Source organism: Mus caroli, chromosome 7 (assembly GCF_900094665.2).
Source record: "Mus caroli chromosome 7, CAROLI_EIJ_v1.1, whole genome shotgun sequence".
In the NCBI taxonomy this organism is placed as follows: Eukaryota; Metazoa; Chordata; class Mammalia; order Rodentia; family Muridae; genus Mus; species Mus caroli.
In genome coordinates, this window is record NC_034576.1 from 100,211,005 (window position 1) to 100,236,638 (window position 25,634).

Here is a 25,634-nt window from a genome sequence, read left to right on the forward strand (position 1 = left end):
TGCCTTTACTTCCCTCAGTAGACTGCGACTTGGGATATATAAGCCAAATAAACTCTTCCCTCCACCCCAGGTGCTTTTAGTACTGTTTCATCACTATGGTAACCTAAACAAAGCCATAGGTCAGGGGCTACTGATGAGAGGAGTCCGTTGGTATTTGGTAGTATCTGCATCTACAGTCAATCTTGATCATAGTTGGAACTTACTTAGGGAACTTAAAAAATAGTAGTAAGAAGCCGGGCGTGGTGGCGCACACCTTTAATCCCAGCACTCGGGAGGCAGAGGCAGGCGGATTTCTGAGTTCGAGGCCATCCTGGTCTACAAAGTGAGTTCCAGGACAGCCAGGGCTACACAGAGAAACCCTGTCTCGAAAAACCAAACCAAAAAAAAAAATAGTAGTAAGAGCCTGGCTGCAAAGGTGCACGCTTTTAGTCCCAGCATTTGGAAAGCAGAGGCAGGCAGATCTTTGTGAGTTCGAGGCCAGCCTGGTCAACAGAGCTAGTTCCAGGACAGCCAGAACTACACACAGAAAAATTCTGTCTCCAAAACCCAAAACAAAGCATGTACTTCTATCTTCATTTGATAAACAAAACAATTAAAATTTAGAGAAATTGAGCCAGTGATATGGCTCAGAGGGTAAAGGCACTTTCTACCAAATCAAATGTTGAGTTCCATCTTTGGGACCCAAATGACAGAGTAGAGAACCAAGTTGTATTCTGACTTCCATGTTCCATGTCATGTGTGCTCCTGCTCCTCTACCCACTTAAATAAATGTAATCAAATTCTTTAAAACCCATTAAAAATGTAGAGACCTTACACAACTTGCCTTTATATAACTAGCATACACTAGCAACTGGCATACCTAGGTCTTCTAAGCCTTGCCTGGTATTCTGGCTTCAACAGGCTGTAAGTGCTGTAGAAATGGAAGCAGAAGAGTCTAGGGAGTGGGCTTTTCAGATGTTTATCTGTTTCATATCTCAAAGATGTACCACCATTGGGCTTTCATGTCAAAACAGTACAATACACAGGAAAGATGCCTGCTGTAGAAAGTGAAGGTTGAACACACCTAGCCCAGAGCTGCTGGACTGATAAAAACAATAACACTAAGTAAGACCCATGGCTAAGAGCTGAGCTAAAAGTTATATTAATGTGTAACTTTTGAAAAATCTAATGGAAGAATATGCTGGATATTCCAGATATGGTAGCTGTCTTTAAAAATCCCTACCAGGCCTGGAGAGGTGGCTCAGTGGTTAAGTGTGTTCGCTGTTCAATCATGAGCACAGGAGTTCCAATTCTAATATGTATGGTGGCTCAGAACACCTGCAGCTTCAGTTCCACGGACTCACGTCTCTTCTGGCCCCACAGGCATGGGTAGACACTTGCAACAGCAGGTGCATACGTGTAAGATTTAAACAAGAATCGTGAAATTTCCATTACAGCCTCTCCATTACAGGTGGGAGCAGGCTTCGAGGGAGTGGTGGTTCCTCGGAGCCCAGGCCCGCATTTTTCTCAAAGCTCCAGATGTACACGGTGGATGTACATTATGGGGCAGGTTTTGACTTAGGTAGCAAGATACCTTTTTCAAAGCTGTGTGAAAACTGGACAGGCTAGCAGATGTAGAATGTACCATGCTGGGTGGAGTGGAGTTTGGATAGAGCTTGAATAAATCCCGACAAGCCTGTTAGGGAGGAATTTGATTTTTGGAGAGGGTTGGCTCAAATTTTGAATTCCTTGTGTTTAGAAATGTCTGCTTCTGTAAAATATGAGAGTTTTTCTTTTCCTACATCTGGCTCTCAGTTTTTCACCAGTGAGAAATGCTGGTGACTCTATGTCACCTCTAGCCTAGCTCCTCGCATGTGCCCAGCAAGGAAAGAGCCGTGTCTTGCTCATCAAAGCAGACCTGAGTCCAAACTTCTGGAAAGGCATTGGGAGTTCACGACTGAACTGAAGAACTGGTAGGTAGCACATGGCTGATTCTTAGGGGCCACTCAGGCTAGAATAAATGGAGGACTGTGCTTCTGAATCAAAGAACTTAAGAGATTAACATACGGGGCTAAGTATAACTACACAGAAGAATAGCTTCTCTCCAGGTTCTGTGTCTACCAGTGGCCATATAAACCAGATTGGAAGTGAGTACTTTTATTAGCAGCTTTTATATGAAAATACTTCTCCGTCAAAGTTTTTACTGCTCCCTCCTTATGTATCTTTTTAGTAATATAGGGACAGTGCAGGTTGTAATGCCTGAGTCAGTACCCACTGGAACCACCTTTATTTAGAGTGTGGAGGAGCCGGGGGCAGAGATTACACTAGCAAGGAGCCCTCGTAGCGACACAGGATTGACTTTATAATAGGATACGGAGTTAGAAGGATCTTGTAGGTCATCTGACAAGGGCACTCAGGAACTCCCAGATATACACTGGGAGTCAGGTCAGTGAGGATCTCGCTCTCAGGGACCTCCAGGGCACCAAGGGTACTGCTGCACAGAGATGAAGACATGATGCTGGTACTAAGCCTGGCCTGGCCACTTTCCGAGTGGAGCTAAAACAGTATCTCTACATTACTAAGCCACATCCTAAGCTGTTCTCTCTAATCTATGCATTGGCTCCCAGTAAGATGCCTCCCTGGTGAGACCCTCCAGCAGCTCATCTGAGGCTGCTCACTTATCCACACCAGCGGCCTCCCAGTCACCCGTCTCCAGCCTCCCTCCTCACTCTGCTCCTTTGCTTCTGCCAGGCCCTTGCAGAGGAGAGGGGATGGATGCCCAGTCCTCCCAGAGTGGGCACGGCCTTGGGTCAAGTGGCTGGTACCAGAGCCAGCAGCAGCCTCCTGCCTCTCTTCCAACCACCTTTCCATCTCCACCTTCTGTTCTGAACTTAACTTGGTGCTTCACTGGCAATGGCCAGTGGGAGGCAAGGGGCAGGCCCAGGCATCTTGAAGCCAGAGCAGTTAGCTGGGCATGTGCAGACACTGAAGGTGTTGACCACTCATGTTCCTCTCTGCCTTTACAGTCCCTAGGGGGTGCTGGTATAGGCCCCTACTTTGATTCATTTGTAACTTATAATTTTATGTATTACAATGTTTGTTTGTAAAATAAAAAAATTTAAAAGATGCCTTACTGGGTCACCCATGTATCTCAGAGCAAAAAAGAAAAAAGAAAAAGAAAAAAACAAAAAAACAAAAAACAACCAGCCTTTAAGGCTGTTGCTGTAACACCAACCCAGGCAGAATGATTTTATTTAGGTTATAGATGTGATAAACACAACATTTAGTAAATGTCTATCTAGTTCAGGCAGCTGCCAAGTAAATCTGGTGAGCCAATGGGCATTTAAGTCTTTTTTCCCATTTATTTATTATGTGTATGAGTGTTTTGCCTACATGTATATGTGTGTGTGTACAACCACAGAGGCCAGAGGGGGGTGTCAGATTCCCTGGGACTGGATTTACAGACTGCTGTGAGCCACCATTTGGGTGCTTGGAACTCAAATCTGGGTCCTCTGGAAGAGGCCAGTGCTCTTAACTGCTGAGCCATCTCTTAAGGCTCAGCTGAAGTGTCCTGTCCTTAGTGTGGTCCCTCATCGTTTGCTTCCCATCCCGATTGAGCTAAAAGTCACCTTTTCTTTGCACTATCACCAGATCTTATAACTATTTTGGCGTTGTCTTTCTTCCACTTATGATTCTGGGGGAGGGAAGCTGATACGGGATCTTACTATATAACCCTGGGTGACCTGTAACCTGCTATATAGACCAGGCTGGCTGGGAACTTGTGGTGATTCTCCTGCCTCACCTCCTTGGTACTGGATTACAGTTGTGTATTGCCCTGCCTGCCCTTTCCATATGTCTTTAAGATTAAGAACTATAAGTTGTACCTCTCCAAGCTCCTAGGATCCAGCCACAACTGGTCCTAAGAGATTTAGTTGATAGCTGTTCAGTAAGTGAACATGGGAGATAATTGCTGAATAAATGAGGTAGTTCCTTTGGGCTCCCACATTCTATAAATCTGTAAACTAATAAAAGGCTATGTGATAGCCGTAAAATGGAACTTGTTGGTTTACGTCGGCTCCACTAATGGAATGAGGATGACAACGGTGCTTTTGGCTTATTGAGTTCTTACCACATGCCAGGCAATGAGCTAGGAGTTACTGCAAATTGTTTCCTGTAATACCTACAGTGATGCAGGTACTACCAATCTGACAGATGAGAACAGTGGAGCTTGGAGAGATTAGGTAGAGGCCCTCCCAGTGACCGGCAGAGAACTGTATTTTAAAGCCAAGGCCATTTGACACAAACCTGCACTCACAGCCTTTCTGCCCCCACCCCTGGACTCCCCATGCCGTTACTTTGAAACACTCTTTCTCTGTAGCCCAGATGGCCTGGAAGTCACCATGTAGCCCAACTTGGCCTCAAGCTCAAACCTTCTGCCTCTGCCTCTGGAATGCTGGGATTATTTATGGTTCTTTTAAGAGGGAAAAAATAAGGGCTGGACAGATGGCTCGGAGGTTAAGGAACTACTCTTCCAGAGGATCTGAGTTCAATTCCAGCACTCGGGTGGTGGCTCACAGCATCTGCTCCACAGGACCCAACACCCTCTTCTGGCCTCTCATACACAGGCTATGCAAGCATACATGCAAACAAAATATACATACATATAAAATTTTTAAAAACAATAAAAACAAGGATGATGATAGTTTAGTTTTCTCAATATAGTCTGAGAGGCCACCTGTTATACTCAATAAGAGGGGGAAACTATCTGAGCCTGTGGGGACTTTTAAAAGACATTGTGCTGGCTAGTTTTTATGTCAGGCTGACATCAAATTACTTCTTCTGGGAAGGATTTTTTTCTTTTCGAGACAGGGTTTCTGTGTAGCCCTGGCTGTCCTCGAACTCATAGAGATCCACCTGCCTCTGCCTTCCAAGTTCTGGGATTAAAGGCATGTACCACCTCAACACCCAGAAGGAAGAAGGAATTTTATTGGCGAAATCTCTCCATAGTATTGACCTATAAAGCCGGGTGGTGGTGGCGCATGCCTTTAATCCCAGCACTTGGGAGGTAGAGGCAGGCGGATCTCTGAGTTCGAGGCCAGTCTGGTCTGCAAAGTGAGTTCCAGGACAGCCAGGGTTACACAGAGAAACCCTGTCTCAAAAAAACAAAACAAAACAAAACAAAAAGTATTGCCCTATAAGCAAGTCTGTAGGACATTTTTTTGATTGATGATTGGTGTAGCCGGGCCCTGTTCACTGTGGATGGTGCCATCCCTGGGCAAACGGTCCTGGATGGTGTAAGCAGCAGGCTGAGCAAGCCATGGTGAGTTAACCAGTCAGCAGCTCTCCCCCACAGCCTCTGCATCTGTTCCTGCCTCCAGGTCCCTGCCTTAGATTTCTGCATTCCTGCCCTGACTTCCCTGGATAATGGACGATAAGCTATAAACCGAAATAATAAACTCTTTGCTCAAGTTGCTTTTGGTCATGTGTTTCATCACATCAATAGAAACCCTAAAACAGACATCTAATCCAGCTCTAACATTTTATATTTAGGGGTCTGAGACCTGTTGGGCTTACGGTCAGAGTCAGTTACAGGACAGTCAGCCTAGCTGTGGGCATCTTTCCACGGTTAGTGTCCCTTCACTCAGTGTTTGTTCATGCCAACTGCACAGGATCCTTCTTGACCACAGGTCTGAAATCGCCTCCTTCCTGTGGGGCAGTGGACCGTGAGAGGAAGCCCGGTCCTCGTTCACAGGGAAGAGTTGCAATCCCCGGTTGCCACCACAAACGGGGTTCAACAGGTTACCCGCGCCTGCCAGCGTAGGACAGGCACACGCTGAGCCAGTCGCTGTAGCTCCTGTGCAGCCCTGGACATCTAAGGGCATCACAGACTTGTTATTGCTCTATCTCGGGTGGCTGAACACCACTTGCCCCTCTAAGAAGTTGGGGGACATGGGCTGCTTGCTTGGGGTAGCTAGAGTCTCGTTCATTACCGGTATTTACCAGACAAATCACTCCACCAACTAAGAACGGCCATGCACCACCACCACCCACGGAATGGAGAAATCTGTCCATCTGTCAATCCTGTCCATGTCCGGGCTGGGTCAGAACAAGGACCAGGATTCCTCTCACTGCCCCACACCATCCTACTCTTCCTTCTCATAACCGATTTCATATACAGCCAGTATTTGTTTACTAGCATCATGAAAATGGGTCATTTTGCTATTTCCCTGGAGCCTACCACAGTGTCTAGCATATAACGCGCTTTAAAAAATAGTTGGGAGCCGGGCGTGGTGGCGCACGCCTTTAATCCCAGCACTCGGGAGGCAGAGGCAGGCGAATTTCTGAGTTCGAGGCCAGCCTGGTCTACAAAGTGAGTGCCAGGACAGCCAGGGCTACACAGAGAAACCCTGTCTCAAAAAAAAAAAAAAAAAAAAAAAAAAAAAAAAAAAAAAAAACATTTGGGTTGGTTAAGGTGGTGCACACCTTTGATCTCAGCCCTCAGGAAGCAGAGGCAGGCAGATCTCTGTGAGTTTGAAGCCAGGCTGGTCTACATAGCAAGTTCCAGGGAGATCCGGTCTCAAATGCCCCATCTTCTGTCACCAAAAAAATAGTTGAAGTAATGGATAAAGGGTCCAAAGCATGAACTGTGGTGAGATCTCTAATGCTCTCAACTTTCTCTTTGGCCTTCAAGTTTCAACCTTTATTTTTGTATCAAGTTTCTCATACTTTGAACCTAACACATAGCACAATATTAAATGTCAGCAAATCTCTCTCTTTTCTGATTTAAGCAACCTGGAGAGCAAAACCTCTGCTTTAGCCTCCCATCAATCTGTCCCAAGAACATGAACATATGTCCAAAATACACAGTGGAGGCTAATGTGGAGACTGGTAAGACAGCCAAGGCTTTGTGGTCTGATCTATTCTTCTCTGTAGACACCATCAGCAGGTGGAATGGAAGACACCTCCTACCCTGACCCCTTGGGCAACCAAGGCATTATACTCCTTCACTGCCTGCTCTGTCTGGAGGACCCGCACATCAATGCCTTGCTTCTCGAGGTACTCCACAGTTGACGGAGGCACCTGGAAAGAAGGAAAGGAGATGAATAAGAAGGGGGACAGGAGCCCCAGAACTCCTCCCAGTACAAGGCAAGCGCACTTTACAGAATTAGACAGAACACCTGTCACTTCTCAATCATCCCGTGTGTCACCATTCCAAAATTAGGCAGGAGCCCTGGTGAGTTTCAGAAGAGCCTGTGAGGTGCTGCAGTGGCTCGGGGTATGAGCAGGCATGAGCCTTGTGTCCATTCCCCAGCACCAGCATGGGAAAAAAAGACCACTGTCAACTTCCCAACTGTCTCACTGCACCCTCGCTTTGTCACCAGTGGCCAGGCGGGGAAGAGCAGGATCTGTGGGTCAGCCCTGGGTTGAAGCCCCTCTAGCACTGTAGTTCTGAGTAAGGAAGTCACTAACCCTGGACTTATCCCTGTTTATAACTCAGATCTAGTCATAACGGGTCCACAGGGCTGCTATGAGAACTGAGTGAGGTATAGAAAATGTCTAACCTGGTGCATAGCCTATGCAAGGTAAATTTTTAAAGTTTGATCAGTCCAACTTAAGCCTAAAGTCAGACTTTCCCATATGCCAAACCACAAGGCCTTCCACCAGCTTTTCAAAGTGTCGAACGCGCGCCCCAGTTTGCAGTTGTATCACAAAGTTTGCAAGCGGATGTCACTGACATGCTTGTACTCTGCAACTCAACGTCTTCTCAGAGCGGCCTTTCTGGACCAATCCTAAGCAACCGCTTCCAGGGTGCCATTTTGTTTACAGTGTTTTTTATCTGAAGTTATCTAGCTTGCTGTTTTTATTTTTAAGTAATTGTTTAAGATTTATTTTATTGGAGCCGGGAGTGGTGGTGCACACCTTTAGTCCCAGCACTTGGGAGGCAGAGGCAGGCGGATTTCTCAGTTCGAGGCCAGCCTGGTCTACAGAGTGAGTTCTAGGACAGCCAGGGCTACACAGAGAAACCCTGTCTCGAAAAAAAAAAAAAAAAGATTTATTTTGTTATTTTATGTGTATGGTGCTTTGCCGTGGGCATGGAATGTAACTGATACACAGATATACATATAGGCCAGATGTTCTCTGTGCACTTGAGGTGAGCCTAGAGTACACAGTGAATGAGTTCCAGGAGAGCCAATGCTACAAAGTGTAACCTTGTCTCAAAACAAACAAACAAAAGGGGGTATTATATCTGTAGCTAAATGTCTGAGTATTTTCAGTATTTTCTATAGTCTAGACATTGTGCCAGACACTGAGGACTAAGATAAATAAAGCAAGTGAGGTTTTGTTACCACCATCAATTACAAAGCAGGCTGGCTCAGCAATGAAGAGCACTTGTTGGATCCAGGTTTGAGTCCAGTGCCCACATGGTGGCTCCCAACTGTAACAACTCCAGTCCTGGGAATCTGCCTCTGTGGCCTCGACAGGCACCAGGCAGTACGTAATGCAAAGATGTTCATGCAGATGAGACAACGTAAATACATGAAATCAAATCTATATCTATATCTAGATAGATAGATAGATATTTGGTTTTTTTCCAGAAAGGATTTCTCTGTGTAGCCCTGGCTGTCCTGGAACTCACTTTGTAGACCAGGCTGACCTCGAACTCAGAAATCCGCCTGCCTTTGCCTCCCGAGTGCTGGGATCAAAGGCGTGTGCCACTATGCCTGGCTCCAATAACTTTTTTTAAGTCACATACATTTTTAAATTTTATTTTGTGTGTATGAGTTTTTTTGCAGCATGCATGCCTAAGCACCTCATTTGTGCCTAGTGTCTTTGGAGACTGGAATGGGGTATCAGATCCCTAGAGCTGTAGTTATAGACGGTTGTGAGCCATCCTGTGGCTTACTTAGCTGCTGAGCCTTCTCTGCAGGGCTCGGGGATGCTGGGGAACTGAACACGGGTCATTGTGCTTGCAAGTGAAGAGCTTTAGCGACTGAGTTCTCTCTGCAGCAGAGATAGGACCCAACTACTAATGAATGATACTGATTTTGATTTATCCTGAATATTTTTTAGCTCAATCTCTAGAGCTGAATGAAATATTTTTAAATATGCCCTATCTTAGTTTGAAAGGTTTGTTACCCAAAGCCTTATATAAAAAAACTATTATAATGGAGGAAAAGGAACTTAAACATTTTAGATTTATTTATAACTTTGTGTATTTTGCTTTCATGCATGTCTGTGCACCACCTTTGTGCTCAGCGTTCATGGGGGCCAGAAGAGGACAGGTGTCAGAGCCTGTGGCCCTGGAGTTAGAGACAGTTGTGAGCTGCCACATGGGTGCTGGGAACTGACCCTGGGGTCTCCAGAAGAACAGCAAGTACTCTCATGCGCTGAGCCATCTCACCAGCCCCTAGGTTAAAACTTCACAATACAAATAAAGTGTGCCCTCATCAGTAGGGTGTAGGACTGCAGGGCATTTATATAAAGGATAGAATTATGTAAGTCTCTATATACTTCTGTGGGAAGCTGTCTAGAACAATGTAAGATGGAATATAGGACAATATATATGATATGTTCCTATTTAAATGTGTTTTACTGCTGTGAATAGACACCATGACCAAGGTAACTCTTATAAGGACAACATTTAATTGGGGTTGGCTTACAGGTTCAGAGGTTCAGTCTGTTATCATTAAGGTGGGAGCATGGCAGCATCCAGGCAGGCATGGTGCAGGAGGAACTAAGAGTTTTACATCTTCATCTAAGGGCTGCTAGGAGACGACTAGTTCCCAGGTGGTTAGGAGGAGAGTCTCATTGTCCACCCCCACAGTGACACACTTCTCCAACAAGGCCATACTTACTCCAACAAGGCCACAATTCCTAATAGTGCCACTTCCTGGACCAAATATATTCAAACTACTACATTCCCCTGGCTCCCATAGGCTTGTTCAAATAAAAGAGTCTATGGGGGTCATACCTAGCCATAGCATAATAAAAAAAATATATTTAGTCCAACTTCCAAAGTCCCCATTACCTATAGTGGTCTCAACAATGTTAAAAGTCCAAAGTTCAAAGTCTCTTCAGAGATTCAACCAATCATTTAACTGTAATCCCCAAAGCAAGACAGGAAATCAGCTGGGCAAACTCCAACATCTGCATCTCCAATATCTGAGGTCAAAGTGGTCTTCAGTTTTCCAACTTCTTTCTGCCTTGTTGACTACAGCACAATTCTTTCTCTTTTGTGTGATTCCACTCCCTGATAGCAGCTTTTCTCAGCAGGTATCCCATGGCATCTAGGACTTTCTAGTGGTCCCTCCCCGTTCCCTTCCCCCACTGCTACAGATTTCTATTCATTCTCTTGGCCCTCTGGACTTTTCTTCTGTCTCTTCCCATACCTAAACCAGCCCTCCCCCTTTCCCCCTCCCCTCCCTTCTCCTACCCAGGATCTCCTTCTACCTCCAGTGATTATCTTGTTCCCCCTTCTAAGTGGGATTGAAGCATCCACACTTTGGTCTTCCTTCTTCTTGAGCTTCATGTGGTCTGTGAGTTGTATTGTGGGTATTCTGAGCTTTTGGGTTAATATCCACTTATCGGGCTGGAGAGATGGCTCAGTGGTTAAGAGCACTGATTGCTCTTCCAAAGGTCCCGAGTTCAAATCCCAGCAACCACATGGAAAAAAAAATATCCACTTATCAGTGAGAACATACCAAGTATGTCCTTTTGAGTCTGGATTACCTCACTCAGGATGATATTTTCTAGTTCCATCCATTTGCCTGCAAAATTCATGAAGTCATCGCTTTTTAATAGCTAAGTAGTGCTCCATTGTATAAATGTACCACATTTTCTATATCCATTCTTCTGTTGAAGGACATCTTGGTTGTTTTCAGCTTCTGGCTATTATAAATAAGGATGCTATGAACATAGTGGAACATCTTTTGGGTATATGCCCAGTAATGGCATAGCTGGGTCTTCAGGTAGAACTATTTCCAATGTTCTGAGAAACCTCCAGATTAATTTCCAGAGTGATTGTACAAGCTTGCAATCCTACCAGTAATGGAGGAGTGTTCCTCTTTCTCCACATCCTCGACAAATCTGCTGTCACCCGAGTTTTTGATCTTAGCCATTCTGGTTGGTGTGAGGTGGAATCTCAGGGTTGTTTTGGTTTGCATTTCCCTGATGATTAAGGATGTTGAACCTTCTTTAGGTGCTTCTCGGCCATTCAGTATTCCTCAGTTGAGATTTCTCTGTTTAGCTTTGTACTCCATTTTTAAGTTAGGTTATTTGTTTTTTGGAGGTTAGCTTCTTGAGTTCTTTATATATTTTGGATATTAGCTATCTATTGGATGTGGGGTTGGTGAAGATTTTTTCCCCATCTGTAGGTTGCCAATTTGTCCTATTGACTGTGACCTTTGCCTTTCAGAAGCTTTTCCATTTCATGAGTTCCCACTTATCAACTGTTGATCTTAGAGCCTGAGCCATTGGAGTTCTGTTTAGGAAATTTCCCCTGTGCCAATGGATTGGTAGAATCAACATAGTAAAAATGGCTATCCTACCAAAAGCAATCTACAGGTTCAATGAAATCCCCATTAAGATTCCAACATAGTTTTTCACAAACATGGAAAGAGCAACTCTCAATTTCATATGGAAAAACAAAGAACCCAGGATAGCGAAAACAATTCTTACCAATAAAGGAACAGCTGGGGGAACTACCATCTCTGACCTTAAACTGTACAACAGAGCAATAGTGATTTAAAAAAAAAAACTCATGGTATTGGTACAGAGACAAATAGGTTGATCAATGAAATGGAATTGAAGACCCAGAAATAAGCCCACACACTCATAGACACCTGATCTTCCACAGAGAAGCCAAAAACATACAATGGAAAAAAGAAAGCATCTTCAATAAATCATGCTAGTTAGTCCAACTGGCAACCTATATGTAGAAAAATTAAAATAGATCCATATTTATCACCTTGCACAAAGCTCAAGTCCAAGTGGATCAAGAAGAGAAAGTGGGAAAGAGCCGCAAACTCACTGGTCCTGGATCAGTATGCCCTCCCATTTCTGGATTGTAGTTCATTCCAAATTAAAACTCCAAACTATTCCTTGTTCAACTTCACACACATACAGTGAGCTTAGCAGAGCGGGATCGTGCGCTGAGGATCTCTTTACTTAAGGAGGTAAAGAGGAAGACAGGACTCAGCTCCACTGAATCGCGCTGCCCCTTTATTAGTACTTGAGCCTTACATTTTATACTTTTCCTTTCTAAGCTTGCCGCACTTCTTCAAAATGCTCTTAACCAGGGAACACAGACTCTGCTAGGCTGTTTTGAGATGTCCTTTGTCAATGAAATTAATATAAAATCTCTTTACTTTAGTAGACTCTTCAGACAAGGGCAAAAAGCAGCCACATTCTTGACCAAAATACCACAAAACAGTCTCTAGGCCATGTACTGAAATTCTTCTCCGCTAAAACTACTTGGGCCAGGTCTGCACAGTTCAAATCACTCTCAGCAACAAAGTCTTCCATATTCCTACTAGGATAGCCCATTACGCCTCACTTAAAGCATTCCATGGCTTTCCAAATCCAAACTCCCAAAATTCACATTCTTCCAAACTCCCAATGTGGTCAGGCCTATCTCAGCAATCAATACCCCAGTCTCTGGTACCAACTTCTGTGTTAGTTAGAGTTTTACTGATGTAAACAGATACCATGACCAAGGCTACTCTTTTTTTTTTTTTTTTCCTCAAGACAGGGTTTCTCTGTATAGCCCTGGCTGTCCTGGAACTCTCTCTTGAAGACCAGGCTGTCCTGGAACTCAGAAATCTGCCTGCCTCTGACTCCCAAGTGCTTGGATTAAAGGCATGTGCCACCACTGCCCGGCCTCCGAGGCTACTCTTATAAAGACAACATTTAATTGGGTCTGGCTTACAGGTTTAGAGGTTCAGCCCATTATCATCAAGGAAGGCGGGAGCATGGCAGCATCCAGGCAGGCATGGTGCAAAAGGAGCTGAGAGTTCTACATCTTCATCTGAAGGCTGCTAGTGCAAGACTGACTTACAGGCAGCTAGGGTGAGGGTCTTAAAGTCCACTCCCACAGTGGCACACTTCTTCCAACAAGGCCACACCCACTCCAACAAGGCCAAACTTCCTACTAGTGCCACTCCCTGGGCCACCATATTCAAAGCACCACAATATGACAGCTGAGTCTGCATGCGTGCATATGTGTCAGTGTGAACACATATGGAGGTGTGGACAAAGGGTTGGAGCAGTAGGAAATCTACGTGGCGCCTGCAGGGAAGAGCCACTTCATCTTTACACCCAGTTCTTCATTGACTCCTGAGTGGTTTACAGTAAGTGTGTACTATTTTACAAATAAAATGAAATAGGCACTTACGTTCTCAACACAGCAAAAACCATAACTTGAAAGAAAACAAAAAAGGAATAGTATAAAATATACTATCAAAATGTAAAGGAGTGGGCTGAGCACAGCAGCTGATGCTTGTGCGTCCAGCACACGGAAGGAAAGGCAGCCTCCTGCACATCAATTTCCAGGCTAGTCAGGGATACAAAAGAAGACCCTGTCAAAACTAAACTGAACTGATAAACCAGCGATGGAGCTCAGTGGATGGAGTACTTGCTGAGCGTGCGTGAAACCCTGAGTCAATCCCCCAGCATGGCATGAACTGTGTGTGTGGTGCATACTTGTAAGCTTAGCATTCAGTATGATATAGAGGCAAGAGCCCCAAAAGTTCAATGACCAACAATAATTCTGTATTCCTTAATGGCTTTTTCACCCCAAAATGGACCCCATGTTTAAGTGTGGTTCCATGAGAGTTCATAGCCAGCTGGCACCACTGCTCTGTGTATGCACACTCTGGATGTTCACACAGTGATAACATTACAGAACAATGCACTGCCCAGAGTGATTCCTGTTGTTGACCCACATGACTGACTGACCTGATAACCACGGAAGGTGAGAAATTCTGGAACTGAGGTATTTGTGAGAAATAGTTGAAAGGACACAGTCGGGGATGGGCACAGAGATTTGGAAAGCCCAGCACTGACAAAGTGGAGTGGATGCAGTCTTACTCATCCTAGGCCACATATTACTTAGCAAAATGAGAGGCCGGGATATTTAGAGCTGAACTCTAATGAAGGAAATATAGAGCACATAGTACCTTAGAGTGCTAAGGCCTGAGAGATGAGTTTCGGTCCTCAGGAATGCTGCAGACTTCAGAACCTACCTTCAAGGCCTCACTCATTCCTCTGCCAATCACAAGAGTCTGTACACCCTTCTCAGCAACTTCCTTTACATCCGCTGGCTGCACCCCAGGAGAATGCTGGGTATGGAGGAGAGAGCACAAAGGTACTGATCTTTCGTCACAACCCAACTCTTTTAAAAAATATTGTTATTTTAAATGTATGCCAAAAATAATTAAAAATTTTTATTTTAAGCGTTTTGCCTTCATGTATGCATGTGCAGCCTGTGTGTGCCTAGTGGCCACCAAGGCCGGCAGAGGGCATCTGAGTTACAGGTGGTTGTGAGCTGTCATGTGGATGATGGAAACTAAACCCCAGATCGTCTGTAAGAGCAGCAAACGCTTAACTACTCAGTCCCCTCAACAGCCATCCTTATGGGGTTCATTCTAGAACTGTTTACTGAGGTTTGCTTTCTGCCAAGCATAGTCTCACATTCTGGGCATGGAAACAAGAAGATACAGAGCTGCAGTCAAGGTGTTCCAAGTGTAATGGGAAACACACAAGATTACCTTCTTTTGCCCCTGCCCCTCTATTTTGGGCAGAGCTCATGTGGCTCAGACTGGCAGTAAGCTCAGTCGATAGTCTGTCTTTGAACTCCTGGTCCTTCTGTCTCTAGCTATGGTGCGCTGGGATTATAGGCATATGCTACAATGGCCAGCAGGCAATTTCAGTGGGGTGAGGAGCAGTATTAGCAAGTAAGGGACGTCTCAGGGGCTAAGAGTGTGTCCTCCTGGTGAAGAGGACCTGCATCAATTCCTGTACACTGGACAGCTCACTACTGCTGTAACTCCAGCTCCGGGAGATCTGATACCTTCTTATGACCTATGCACTCATATGGACACACTTACACACAGATACACACATAATTATAAGTAAAGTATTCAGTATGACTCAAGCAGAGTGACAGGTATGGTCGGAGAAGACAGCGACTGACGGCACACCATGCTAAGATTGCGATTTAGGAAATAATTAAGAATCCTGCAGCTGTATGCCAGCAAGATTTAGATGACAGGACCCTGATATAGTTATCTCTTGAGAGGCTATGCCAGTGCCTAGCAAACACAGAAGTGGATGCTCACAGTCATCTATTGGATGGAACACAGGGCCCCCAATGAAGGAGCTAGAGAAAATACCCAAGGAGCTAAGGGGGTCTGCAACCCTGTAGGAGGATCAACAATATGAACTAACCAGTACCCCCAGAACTGTGTCTCTAGTTGCATATGTAGCAGAGGATGGCCTAGTCAGTCATCAGTGGGAGGAGAGGCCCTTGGTCTTGTAAAGATCATATGCCCTAGTACAGGGGAATGCTGGGGCCAGGAAGCGGGAGTGGGTGGGTTGGGGAGCAGGGTAGGCGGGGGGGGGGGGGGGAGGGGCCTTTCAGGATAGCATTTGAAATGTAAATGAGTGAGACTATGCAGGGGCCTAGCAAACACAGGAGTGGATGCTCACAGTCAGCTATTGGATGTATCACAGGGCTCCCAATGGAGAAGCTAGAGAAAGTACCCAAGGAGCTAAAGGGATCTGCAACCCTATAGTTGGAACAACATGATGAACTAACCAGTACCCCGGAGCTCTTGTCTCTAGCTGCATATGTATCGAAAGATGGCCTAGTCGGCCATCAATGGAAAGAGAGGCCCATTGGACTTGAAAACTTTATATGCCCCAATATAGGGGAATGCCAGGGCCAAAAGAATGGGAATGGGTGGGTAGGGAAGTGGGGGGCGCTATGGGGGACTTTTGGGATAGCACTGGAAATGTAATTGAGGAAAATATGTAATAAAATATTAAAAATTAAAAATTAAAAAAAAGAAATGTAAATGAAGAAATATCTAATAAAAATAAACAACAACAAAAAGAAATTTAAATAAACCCAAATCCATTTTAAGACCCCCCCCAAAAAAATAGCATTGTGGGTTGAAGAACTACACGACTCAGATAATTTGTTAACTAGCCCCAGTATCTAGTTCAGATTTGTTAAACTGGTTATGGCTTTTCATTTTGTGAGCATGCTTGTCTTTGAATAACCCCATACCTAAACGTCTTTCTATTCCTGCATTTATTAATTTGTTTCCTATCACATTTGAATAAAGTCAAGCTGATTTGATAAAAAAAAAATAAATCCTGCAGCTGGGGATGTAGGGAAAGATAAAGAAACCCCATCTTGAGAACAAAAACAAAACAAAAACCAGTAAAAGACAAGATAGGAAAAGAAAAAGAGAAAGGTAAGCACAAAAGCCTCCACTGTCATACTATAGATGCGGAAGCTGCTGCTAAGAAACATACAGCTTGCCTAGGCTGACACACTGTCAAGTGGTAGAACTGGAATCTGAGCTCAGACACAGCATTTCTGCTACAATGAGCTCTTTAAAGTTCTGCTAAAGTGAACTCTATAAAGTGAACTCTTGGAATCAGGCCCAGCTGGGTCCTGATTCCAAGGAACAACCTCCGTGAAGCTTAAAAGAATGAAACATAAAACCAGGCAGTTTAATCGCAGCGCTTGGGAGGCAGAGGCAGGCAGATCTCCGGGTTTGAGGCCAGCCTGGTCTACAGAGTGAGTTCCAGGGCAGCCAGGGCTACACAGAGAAACCCTGTCTCGAAAAAACCAACCAGCAAACCACCACAAAATGGTTAAAAACTGTTGTGCTAAGCCCAATAACTGGCCTAGATCAGTCCCACTTTCATAGGAAAATCTCTTTCCATGCCTCTCCTCTCCCTCCATTGGAAAGCTAAAGGGCCAAGAGAGAGGAGGCAGAATAAAACTTCATGAAAATTGAAGAAAACAAACCTGGGAGCTGTAGGCTTATTATGCCCCCTGAGTGTTTATCTTAAAATCTTGAAATGAAACTCATGTTTACGCAAAGACTTTTTTTTCTTTTCGGGACAGGGTCTCACTGTGTAGCCCTGGCTGTCCTAGATCTCACTCTGCAGACCAGGCTGGCCTGGAACTCACTGAGATCCTCCTGCCTCTGCCTCCCAAGTGCTGGGATTAAAGGTGTGCTGCCACCATGCCCGGCATCACTCAATACTTCCACGTGAGTGTTCCTAGTATTTGTGTTCGTAATTGCCTACAATTCATAACAAAGTAACTGATGACCAACAGTGAGTAAACTGATTTGTTACAAGTTTCTGATGGGCTGTTACTCCTCACTAAAAAGGAACTATCTAATGATACACATGTCAACACTCCTGGACAGCTAAACTTCAATAAGGCTTGTGTGTTAGATGATGCTGTTTGCTAGGTTCCTGATTCTAATCCTTGTCTTGTAACTATAGAAAAGAGAACGTCGGATACAAAAGTTCATCTTTATCTTGGGACAGAATACAGTGCTGAGAGACTCACAAGAGGGTCTCCAGTTTCTCTGTTCTCTGCAAAGATCAGAAGAAATCAAGACGATTAGATTTTGCTTTCTTTAAAAAACGATATTTAAGTTTATGATCTGGAGAGATAGCCCAGTGGTCAGGAGCACTGTTGCACCTGGGCGTAGTAGCGCACACGCATTTAATCCCAGAACTTCGGAGGCAGAGGCCGTCGGATCTTTGCGAGTTTGACACTAGCCTGCTCTACAGACTGAGTTCTAGGACAGTCAGAGCTACACAGTGAGTCCCTGTCTCAAAACAAACAAGAGTGCCTGTTTCTCTTTCGGAGGACCTTGTTTCTCTTTTTGAGTCCCAGCACCCACATGGTGGCTCACAACTGTCTGTAACTCCCAGTCCCAGGAGATTCTAGGCTTTCTTCTGATCTCTGTGAACACTGCATGCAAGTGGTGCACAGACATACAGGCAGGCAAAACACCTGTGCACACAAACAAAATAAAAATTAAATTTAAAAGTATTTGTGACTTAAAACATTTATGAATTTTTGTGTGTAGGTGCTTTGCCTAAATGAATATTTGTGTACCATGTGCTTGCCTTGCCTAGTGTCTGTGGAGGCCAGAAAGGGGTGTTAGAGCCCCTAGAAATGGAGTTTGGCAGTTGTGAGCCACCTAGTGGGTACTGAGACTCAAAACCAGGTCCTCTGGAAGAGAAACAACTGCTCTTAACTTTTGAGACATCTCTTCAGCCCCAGCTTGTAATGTTTTTAAATTACTTAAAAATTTTTTTTAAAGGCAAAATTGAACAGGGACATATCTACATGATTGTTTTATAAATTTTAAATGATCTCTTTAGTTTTAATTTTAAGTGTATTGGTGGTTTGCTTACATGTCTGTCTGTGTGAGGGTGTCAGATCCTCTGGCATGGAGTTACAGACAGTTGTGAGCTGCCCTGTGGGTGCTGGGAATTGAACCTGGGTCCTGTGGAAGAGCAGTCAGTGCTCTTAATCACTGAGCCAACTCTCCAGCCCCATGATTACAACTATATATTAAAGACTATAAAAGAATCGGATCAGATGTTCTTTTTCGTTCCATACTTTGTGATTGATCAATCCTAGATCCACCCTGAACTTAATAAATATGGGTTAAATAATTTACATTTTTGGAGCTATGACCACAGTGAATGTTTAAGAGAATTACAGATCAGGGTTGGAGAGCTTTCCTTCCTTAAATGTATTTCAAATAAATAAATTTATTTGAAAATTGGGTGTTGGTTGGGCATGGTGGTGCACGCCTTTAATCCCAGCACTCGGGAGGCAGAGGCAAGCGGATTTCTGAGTTCGAGGCCAGCCTGGTCTACAAAGTGAGTTCCAGGACAGCCAGGGCTATACAGAGAAACCCTGTCTGGAAAAACCAAAAAAAGAAAAGAAAAGGAAAGAAAAGAAAAGAAGAGAAGAGAAGAGAAGAGAAGAGAAGAGAAGAGAAGAGAAGAGAAGAGAAGAGAAAAGAAAAGAAAAGAAAAGAAAAGAAAAGAAAAAACTGGGTGTTTACTTCATTTAGCAAACTGTTTTGAATAGAGCAGTGACTCCCAACCTCTCAGACTTCATGTTGTTTCACTGTTATAATTGTCAAGAAACAAGACTATACTGACGGCTAGAAATGCAGTGCAGGGCTCTAAGGAGTACAGGACTATAGTCTTCTGCAGAGTCAGACGAGAGCCAGCTATGGCTGATCAGAGCCATTCAGAGTTGCTGGATCTGTGGACACATGCGATGATGAATTCAGCTGCTGCTGCTGCTATCCTGCAGGCCCGCAGTATCCTGAACTGAGCAATAAAATGTACCAGCAGGAGCCCGCGGAGCCAGGCACCGGCAGCAATTACTCTCCGCTTCATGTGGAAACCTGGATTTGGAGCTTCACACTGGCATCACACATCTTCAAACTGCCCTCAGCTCGCCTATGCTTCCAATTCCTCAAGACAACTACCAAGACTCCTGGAGCACAACTCCACTCTTTATGACACAGCCCAGGGTTGTAAAGCTCACTGGTTTTCTTGGGGGAAAGCTATTAGTTGTAGAACAGAGTCTTGTCTAGCAACCAAACAAGAGGATTTCATCCTTTGTGGCTCAGGAATTTTACAATCAAATTGAAAGGGAAATATGCCTAAATTAAGCTTTCAAAGAATCATTCCATTCTGTCAAAATTAAAGGTTTGTAAATGGATAGGAGTACATTAGCTGGCTCCCTTGTGTTAAAAGTAGACTCTGTGAGTGAAGGTTAAGGGATTGCTGGAATCTGTCCCCTGTAGATACTGTCTGAGTTGTGTTCTCATTGTCCTCACCTGAATGAACAGCCTCTTGACTGATGTCTTACTCTACTAGGGCACTGGCTGCTTTCCAGCCACAGTCTTGTGAAACTTCTGGTAACAGTTCTCCAGTGATTTCAGCCTCCAACATTGCAGCCACGGGCCACAGGAGCCCTGAGCTTCCCGAGTTCTACTAATAGGGGGAGGTTGGAAATGGTCTGCTGCTGCCTGCTTGCCCATGACCAGTGCTCTCAGGAATGGGAAGTCCTGTGGGGCACTGCATAAGATTCAGAACCAAAGCACGCCAGGTCTAAATCCTGCATCTGAGATACAGGGTTGATAAGACCTACACATCAGGAACTTTTAATGTCCACCTCTAGGCTGATCTGGCCTAGAATTTTGTTCCGTAAGGACTAAAGTCCTAACCAGAAAACATTAGGCAAGCTCAGGGAGTCTTGTGTTGGAGGGAGGGGGATCAGAGGAGCCAGAGGGAGGGGTCAAGGACCACCACACATGAGAACAAGGTCCACAGAATCAACTCATCAGGAGCCTGTAAGGGTCTGACCTAGGTCCTCTGCATAGATGTTAAGGCTGAGTGGCTTGGTATTCTCATGGGAATCCAGGGTGTGGTTGGGGGCTGTCCTTGACTCTCGCTCACCTACGGGACCCTTTTCCTTCTAAAGGGCTGCCTTGTCTAGCCTTGATGTGGTGGTGTGTGTCTAGTCTTATTGTAGTCTGTTATGGAGTGTTTGGTTGATGTCCTGGGGGCTGCATGCTCTAATCTGAGGGGAGGCTGATAGAGGGGGTGGATCTGGAGAAGGGGAGAGGTGGTAGGGGAAGAAGAGGCTAGGGGTAGGGGAGGGAGGCAAAACTGTTGTCAGGGTGTAATATATAAGAGAAGAATAAGAAAAAAGAAAAAACCACCCCAAAACTTGCTAAATTCTGTGATTGTTTTCAAAACGACATTTATTTCAAACTGATGAATTTAACCAGGTGGTGGTGGTACATGCCTTTAATTCCAGAGTTTGGGGGGCAGAGGCAGGTGGATCTCCATGAGTTTGAGGCCAGCCTGGTGTACAGGGTGAATTCTAGGACAGCCAGAGCTACATAGAGAAACACTGTCTTGAAAAAACAAAAACCGAAAACAAACAAAAAGAAAAAAGAAAAGGAAAGGAAAGGAAAGAAAAGAAGTAATAAAGGTGTGGTGTTTAATAAAGCATCAGTTTTGCCAGGAGCTAGAGGTGCGAGATGGAGAAAATACTCATGGTTGTGGGGGGTGCTTTGGGGGGTAACAAATATATCTTGGGATTAATATAATAGTAACTGTACAAACTTATGAATATGAATTGAATTTTGGGTCTATTATATATATATATTAAAAATGATTTATTTTTGTTTTATGTACATTTATGTTCTGCCTGTTTGTATGCATATGAGAGGGTATCAGATCCCCTGGAAATGGAGTTACAGACAATCGTTAGCTGCCATGTGGGTGCTGGGAATTGAACCTACGTATTTTGGAAGAGCAGCCAGTGCTCTTAAATGCTAAGCAAACTCTCCAGCCCCATGGTTCCATTATATTGCATGTGTAGTTTATTTTGTGTGTATAGGTGTCTTGCCTACATGTATGTCTGTTGCGCCATGTACATGCCTGACACTGGAGGAGGCCAGGAGAGTGTTAGACACTGACACTGAAGTTACAAACAATAGAGAGATGCCATGTGGGTACTGGGGATCAAATCCAGGACCTCTATGTAAGTAGCCAGTTCTCTTAACTAGTGAGCCTTACATCACACACTCCAAAGGGGTAAGTTTAATGGCAATGCATACATTTAGCAAGGAAGAGGGAGAGAGAGTGACTTGGCTGTCTAGGATGTTGGAAGTACCTTGGTCAGCCACCTGCAGTGTCAACCAATCTAGTCACTAGAGTCTTACCTCGGTTCCTGTTTCTCTCCAGTCCCAAGCCCGACTGCCTCCTGGCCATACTTTGCAATCCTTATAGGTTAAGGTAGAGCCTTGCACTTTCATTTGTCCCCAAGAGAGGGAAGCAATTTTAGGGGAAGCCATAAGTAACTGAGATGAAATCTGAAATTAAAAGAGAAAGGTGCCAAGTCAGCCACCAAGGAAAGTTGAAACTGCTCCAAAATTCAGAGCCAGGAAGCCCCAACTCTCCACCACACAAGGGGTAGCCTTCTCTAACAGGAGTCTTACCCTACGCTGTACACAGGCCCTTACTGATTACCTCCCTAGAGCACACTGTTCTTGGGACCTGGATCATTCGAGCACAGAAAGCAGGTATGATAAATTATTTCCAAGACTCCAGAGGTAATCCTCAGGATGTTTTATTAGAGATAAAGTTTGGAAGGAAAGCTTTACTTCAGTATGACAGAACAAAGAGATGGCATGGCCTACCTCAATATAAACACGGCGAACAAATCCGATTAAAATGTGGTTATTTGGCCAGCAAGGGGCTACCTGGCACCAAGCCCAACAACTCCAGTTCAATGCCTGAAGTCTACATGGTAGGAGAAGAGAACTGACAAACATTCTTCTTTCTCTGGCTCTATGTCTCTATGTCTCTCTCTATGTCTCTCTCTCTCTCTCTCTCTCTCTCTCTCTCTCTCTCTCAAACACACACACACACAAATAAAAAGAAAAATATGCAAATAAAAAGTAAAAAAAAAAAAAAAAACTAAACAAAAAACCCAAGCTGGAGATAGAGCTCAACACACAGGAACACTCTGTTTTTTTATTTGACCTAATTTGGTTTGTAGTACCCATGTTGAGTAGCTCATAATTGCTGTAACTCCAGTTCTGGGGATCCAGTGTCCTCATCAGCCTCCAGAGGCACCCACACACATACACTCACATAGACATACATTCATATGAGTAAATTTAAAAAACAAATGAAAGAAAATTCCAACACCTTGCTTTTAAAACAATTATTTGTCACTCTAGAAATAAAAATTTAAAGACCTACTATAAACTGCTTATTTATGCAAAGCACTGAATCTCAGATTAGTTCAGCTCCTGGGAACTCTCTATGCAGACTCTGTAGGCACCTAAGTTCAGCTATGTAGGAGTCTAAAAGCAAATAGACTTCCTGCTACTACAGAGTAAGCAACTGGTGAACAAGGGCTGAAATTCTCCAAGTGGGAGAGATGGTTGGATGGCTCAGTCCGTAAAGTGCTTGATGTGTGTGGAGGTTCGAAGAGATCCATAGACTCATGAGGTTTGAATGCTTGGCCCATGGGAAGTGGCACTATTAGGAGGAGTGGCAGTATTAGGAGGTGTGGCCTTGTCAGAGGAAGTAGGTCGCTGTGTAGGTGGGCTTTAAGGTCTCTAAATGCTCAAGCTCCACCCAGTGTGAGAGAGACCCTCTTCCTGGCTGCTTGCAGAAGAAAGTCTCCTCCTGGCTGCCTTGGGATCAAGATGTAGAACTCTTGGCTCCTCCAGTACCATGTCTGCCTGCACAATGCCATGCTTCCCCCATCATGATAATAGACTGAACCTCTGAACCTGTAAGCCAGCCCCAATTACATGTCCATTATAAGAGTTGCCTTGGTCATGGTGTCTGTTCACAGCAACGAAACCCTAACTAAGACGATGTACAAAGTTGAGGACCAGAGTTAGATCACTAGCATTCCTGTGAAAAGAAAAAACTAAAACTGGGCAGGGCTGCACACAACTGTAATTCCTGTGCCGGGAAAGCAGAGACAGGCGGATCCCTGGAACTTGCTGGACAGCTACTCTAGCTGAATCCTCAAGCTCCAGATTCAGTGAAAGACCCTTTCTCACAAAACAGAGAGCAACTGGTGACGTCAACAGTCCCATGTCCACATGTCCACACACACTCCCTGATATGTACAGCAGCATGCACTAATACGTATATCACACACACACACAAGACGAAAAGAAATTCTCGAGCCTTTATAAACTCTCCACGTATCCCAAGTAGACCAGAAGCCATGAGCTCATGCTGCAAAGACTTGGATAGGCTAGTTCACCTGAACTTCATATGCTGATAACGCCTAATCACACAAACAGAGAGAAGAGGTGTAAGAGGGTAGGCGGACATAATAAACAGTACAAACAAGTGGGGATTTCAATTCACTGAAGTGCACACATGGATCCATGGAACACAGAACTCTTGCTGGCTCAAAGTGTATGACTACTGAATTAATTTGTGGCTGAATACTAATCTGCATAGACATAGAGGAAAAACTCAGAAAACAAGCCTGCAGAGCATCGGCTGAATGTTTCCAAGACAACAAAGCGAAGGGCCGAACAGGTATTTCAGGGGCCACACACTGTAGTGTGAATGCCCTCCAAATTTGTGTGGCGATTTAACTGTAGCATTTTAAGAGGGTTTTTATTTGCTTTGTCTTTTTGAGACAGGGTTTCTCTGTTATGTAGCTCTGACTGTCCGGAATACTTAAGTGGGCCAGGCTGGCGTGGAACTCACAGAAATCTACATGCTTTCTTGTCTCCCAAGCGGTGGGATTAAAAGCACGCAGCGCCACACATCAGGCTTGTTTGAGTCAGGGTCCAGTGAATCTCAAGCTGGGTTTGAACTCACACTGAGGATTGATGACATAGCTGAGGATGGCCTTGATTTCCGACCCTCTTGCCTCCACCTCCCAAGCACTTGTATTGAAGGCTTCCATGACCAAATCCAGTCTACTCCGAGGTGCTGGGGATCAAACCCAGAGCTTTCTGCAGGCTAGGCAATCACTCTGCCCTTGTTTTTGTTTCTTTTGAGACAGTATCTTATCATGTCGTTCAGGGTGGTCTCTAGTGATCCTCCTGGTGGGTAAGAGGTGGGACAAAGAACTGGCAGAGTGTTTTTAACTAGGAGAGCTCTGCCCTTATGTGTTGCCATTTTTACTTATTTTAAAAATAAACCATATCATAGACACTTGAAAATAAATAAAAACAACACATAACAACATTATAGCTTTGTTCCCCTTTTCCAAGAGGCAGTTTGTTGTCATTGGAGTAGGTTTGCTACAAAAGGAAGAGTTTGACCCTCTTTTGATTTTTAAAATTTTATTTGTGTGTACATGTGTGTGCTTATGAGGTTGTTTGCACGTGAGTGTGCAGATGTCCACAGAGGCCAGATGAAGCTGTTAGGTCTCCTGGAGCTGGACTTATGGACAGTTATGAGTAGTCCTATGTGAGTGCTGGGACCCTTACTCAGGTCTTTTAGAAGAACAGCAGTCATTCTTTACCAAGCCATCTCCTTAGCCCCAGGTCCCCTTTCTTGCTTCCTTTAGCTCTTCTACACTATGATGACTGCCACCACAGCACGGTCCATAGGGCAAGGAAGTTCTTTCCAGAGCTGGCTCTTGATCTTTACACTGTCCCGAATTGTAAGAAATACATTTCTGTTAAGTACAGAATGCCTAGCTTCAGGTGTTTTATTATAGCAACACAAAGCAGGTTAAGTCATTTAGAACAAGCAAATGTTTGAAAACTTAAAAAAAAAAAATTCAAAACTCCCTTCATTACTCAAAATGCCCAGTTTTTCTTGATTATTGAAAATATCTAGTTTTCAATAAAATATAAGACATTTAAAAGAACCCAAAAAGCTTAAACAGTCTGAATATTGTCAGATTTGTGCTTCAGAATTTAATGAAAGTATGAGTCAGTTGATATATAATCTCAATTAAAAAGACTTCTGTGCCGGGCGTGGTGGCGCACGCCTTTAATCCCAGCACTCGGGAGGCAGAGGCAGGCAGATTTCTGAGTTCGAGGCCAGCCTGGTCTACAGAGTGAGTT

General features: G+C 44.4%; 1 protein-coding gene across 4 annotated transcripts in view; it reads right to left on the bottom strand.

Annotated features, from left to right (window-relative positions):
* Positions 1-6,548: 6,548 nt before the first annotated feature.
* Positions 6,549-25,634, bottom strand: part of Aamdc (adipogenesis associated Mth938 domain containing) — a 29,286-nt gene continuing 10,200 nt past the window's right edge. The window contains exons 2-4 of one of the 4 annotated variants that reach the window (XM_021167853.2): positions 21,789-21,938; positions 14,223-14,318; positions 6,553-7,059 (exon numbers count right to left, since the gene is read on the bottom strand). In XM_021167853.2, coding sequence (XP_021023512.1) covers positions 6,919-7,059; positions 14,223-14,318; positions 21,789-21,920 — 369 coding nt within the window. In that variant the 5' untranslated portion in view covers positions 21,921-21,938 and the 3' untranslated portion in view covers positions 6,553-6,918. Of the gene's footprint in view, positions 7,060-14,222; positions 14,319-21,788; positions 21,939-25,634 lie in introns of all 4 variants that reach the window. The other 3 variants (XM_021167854.2, XM_029480110.1, XM_029480109.1) reach the window with 3 other exon arrangements.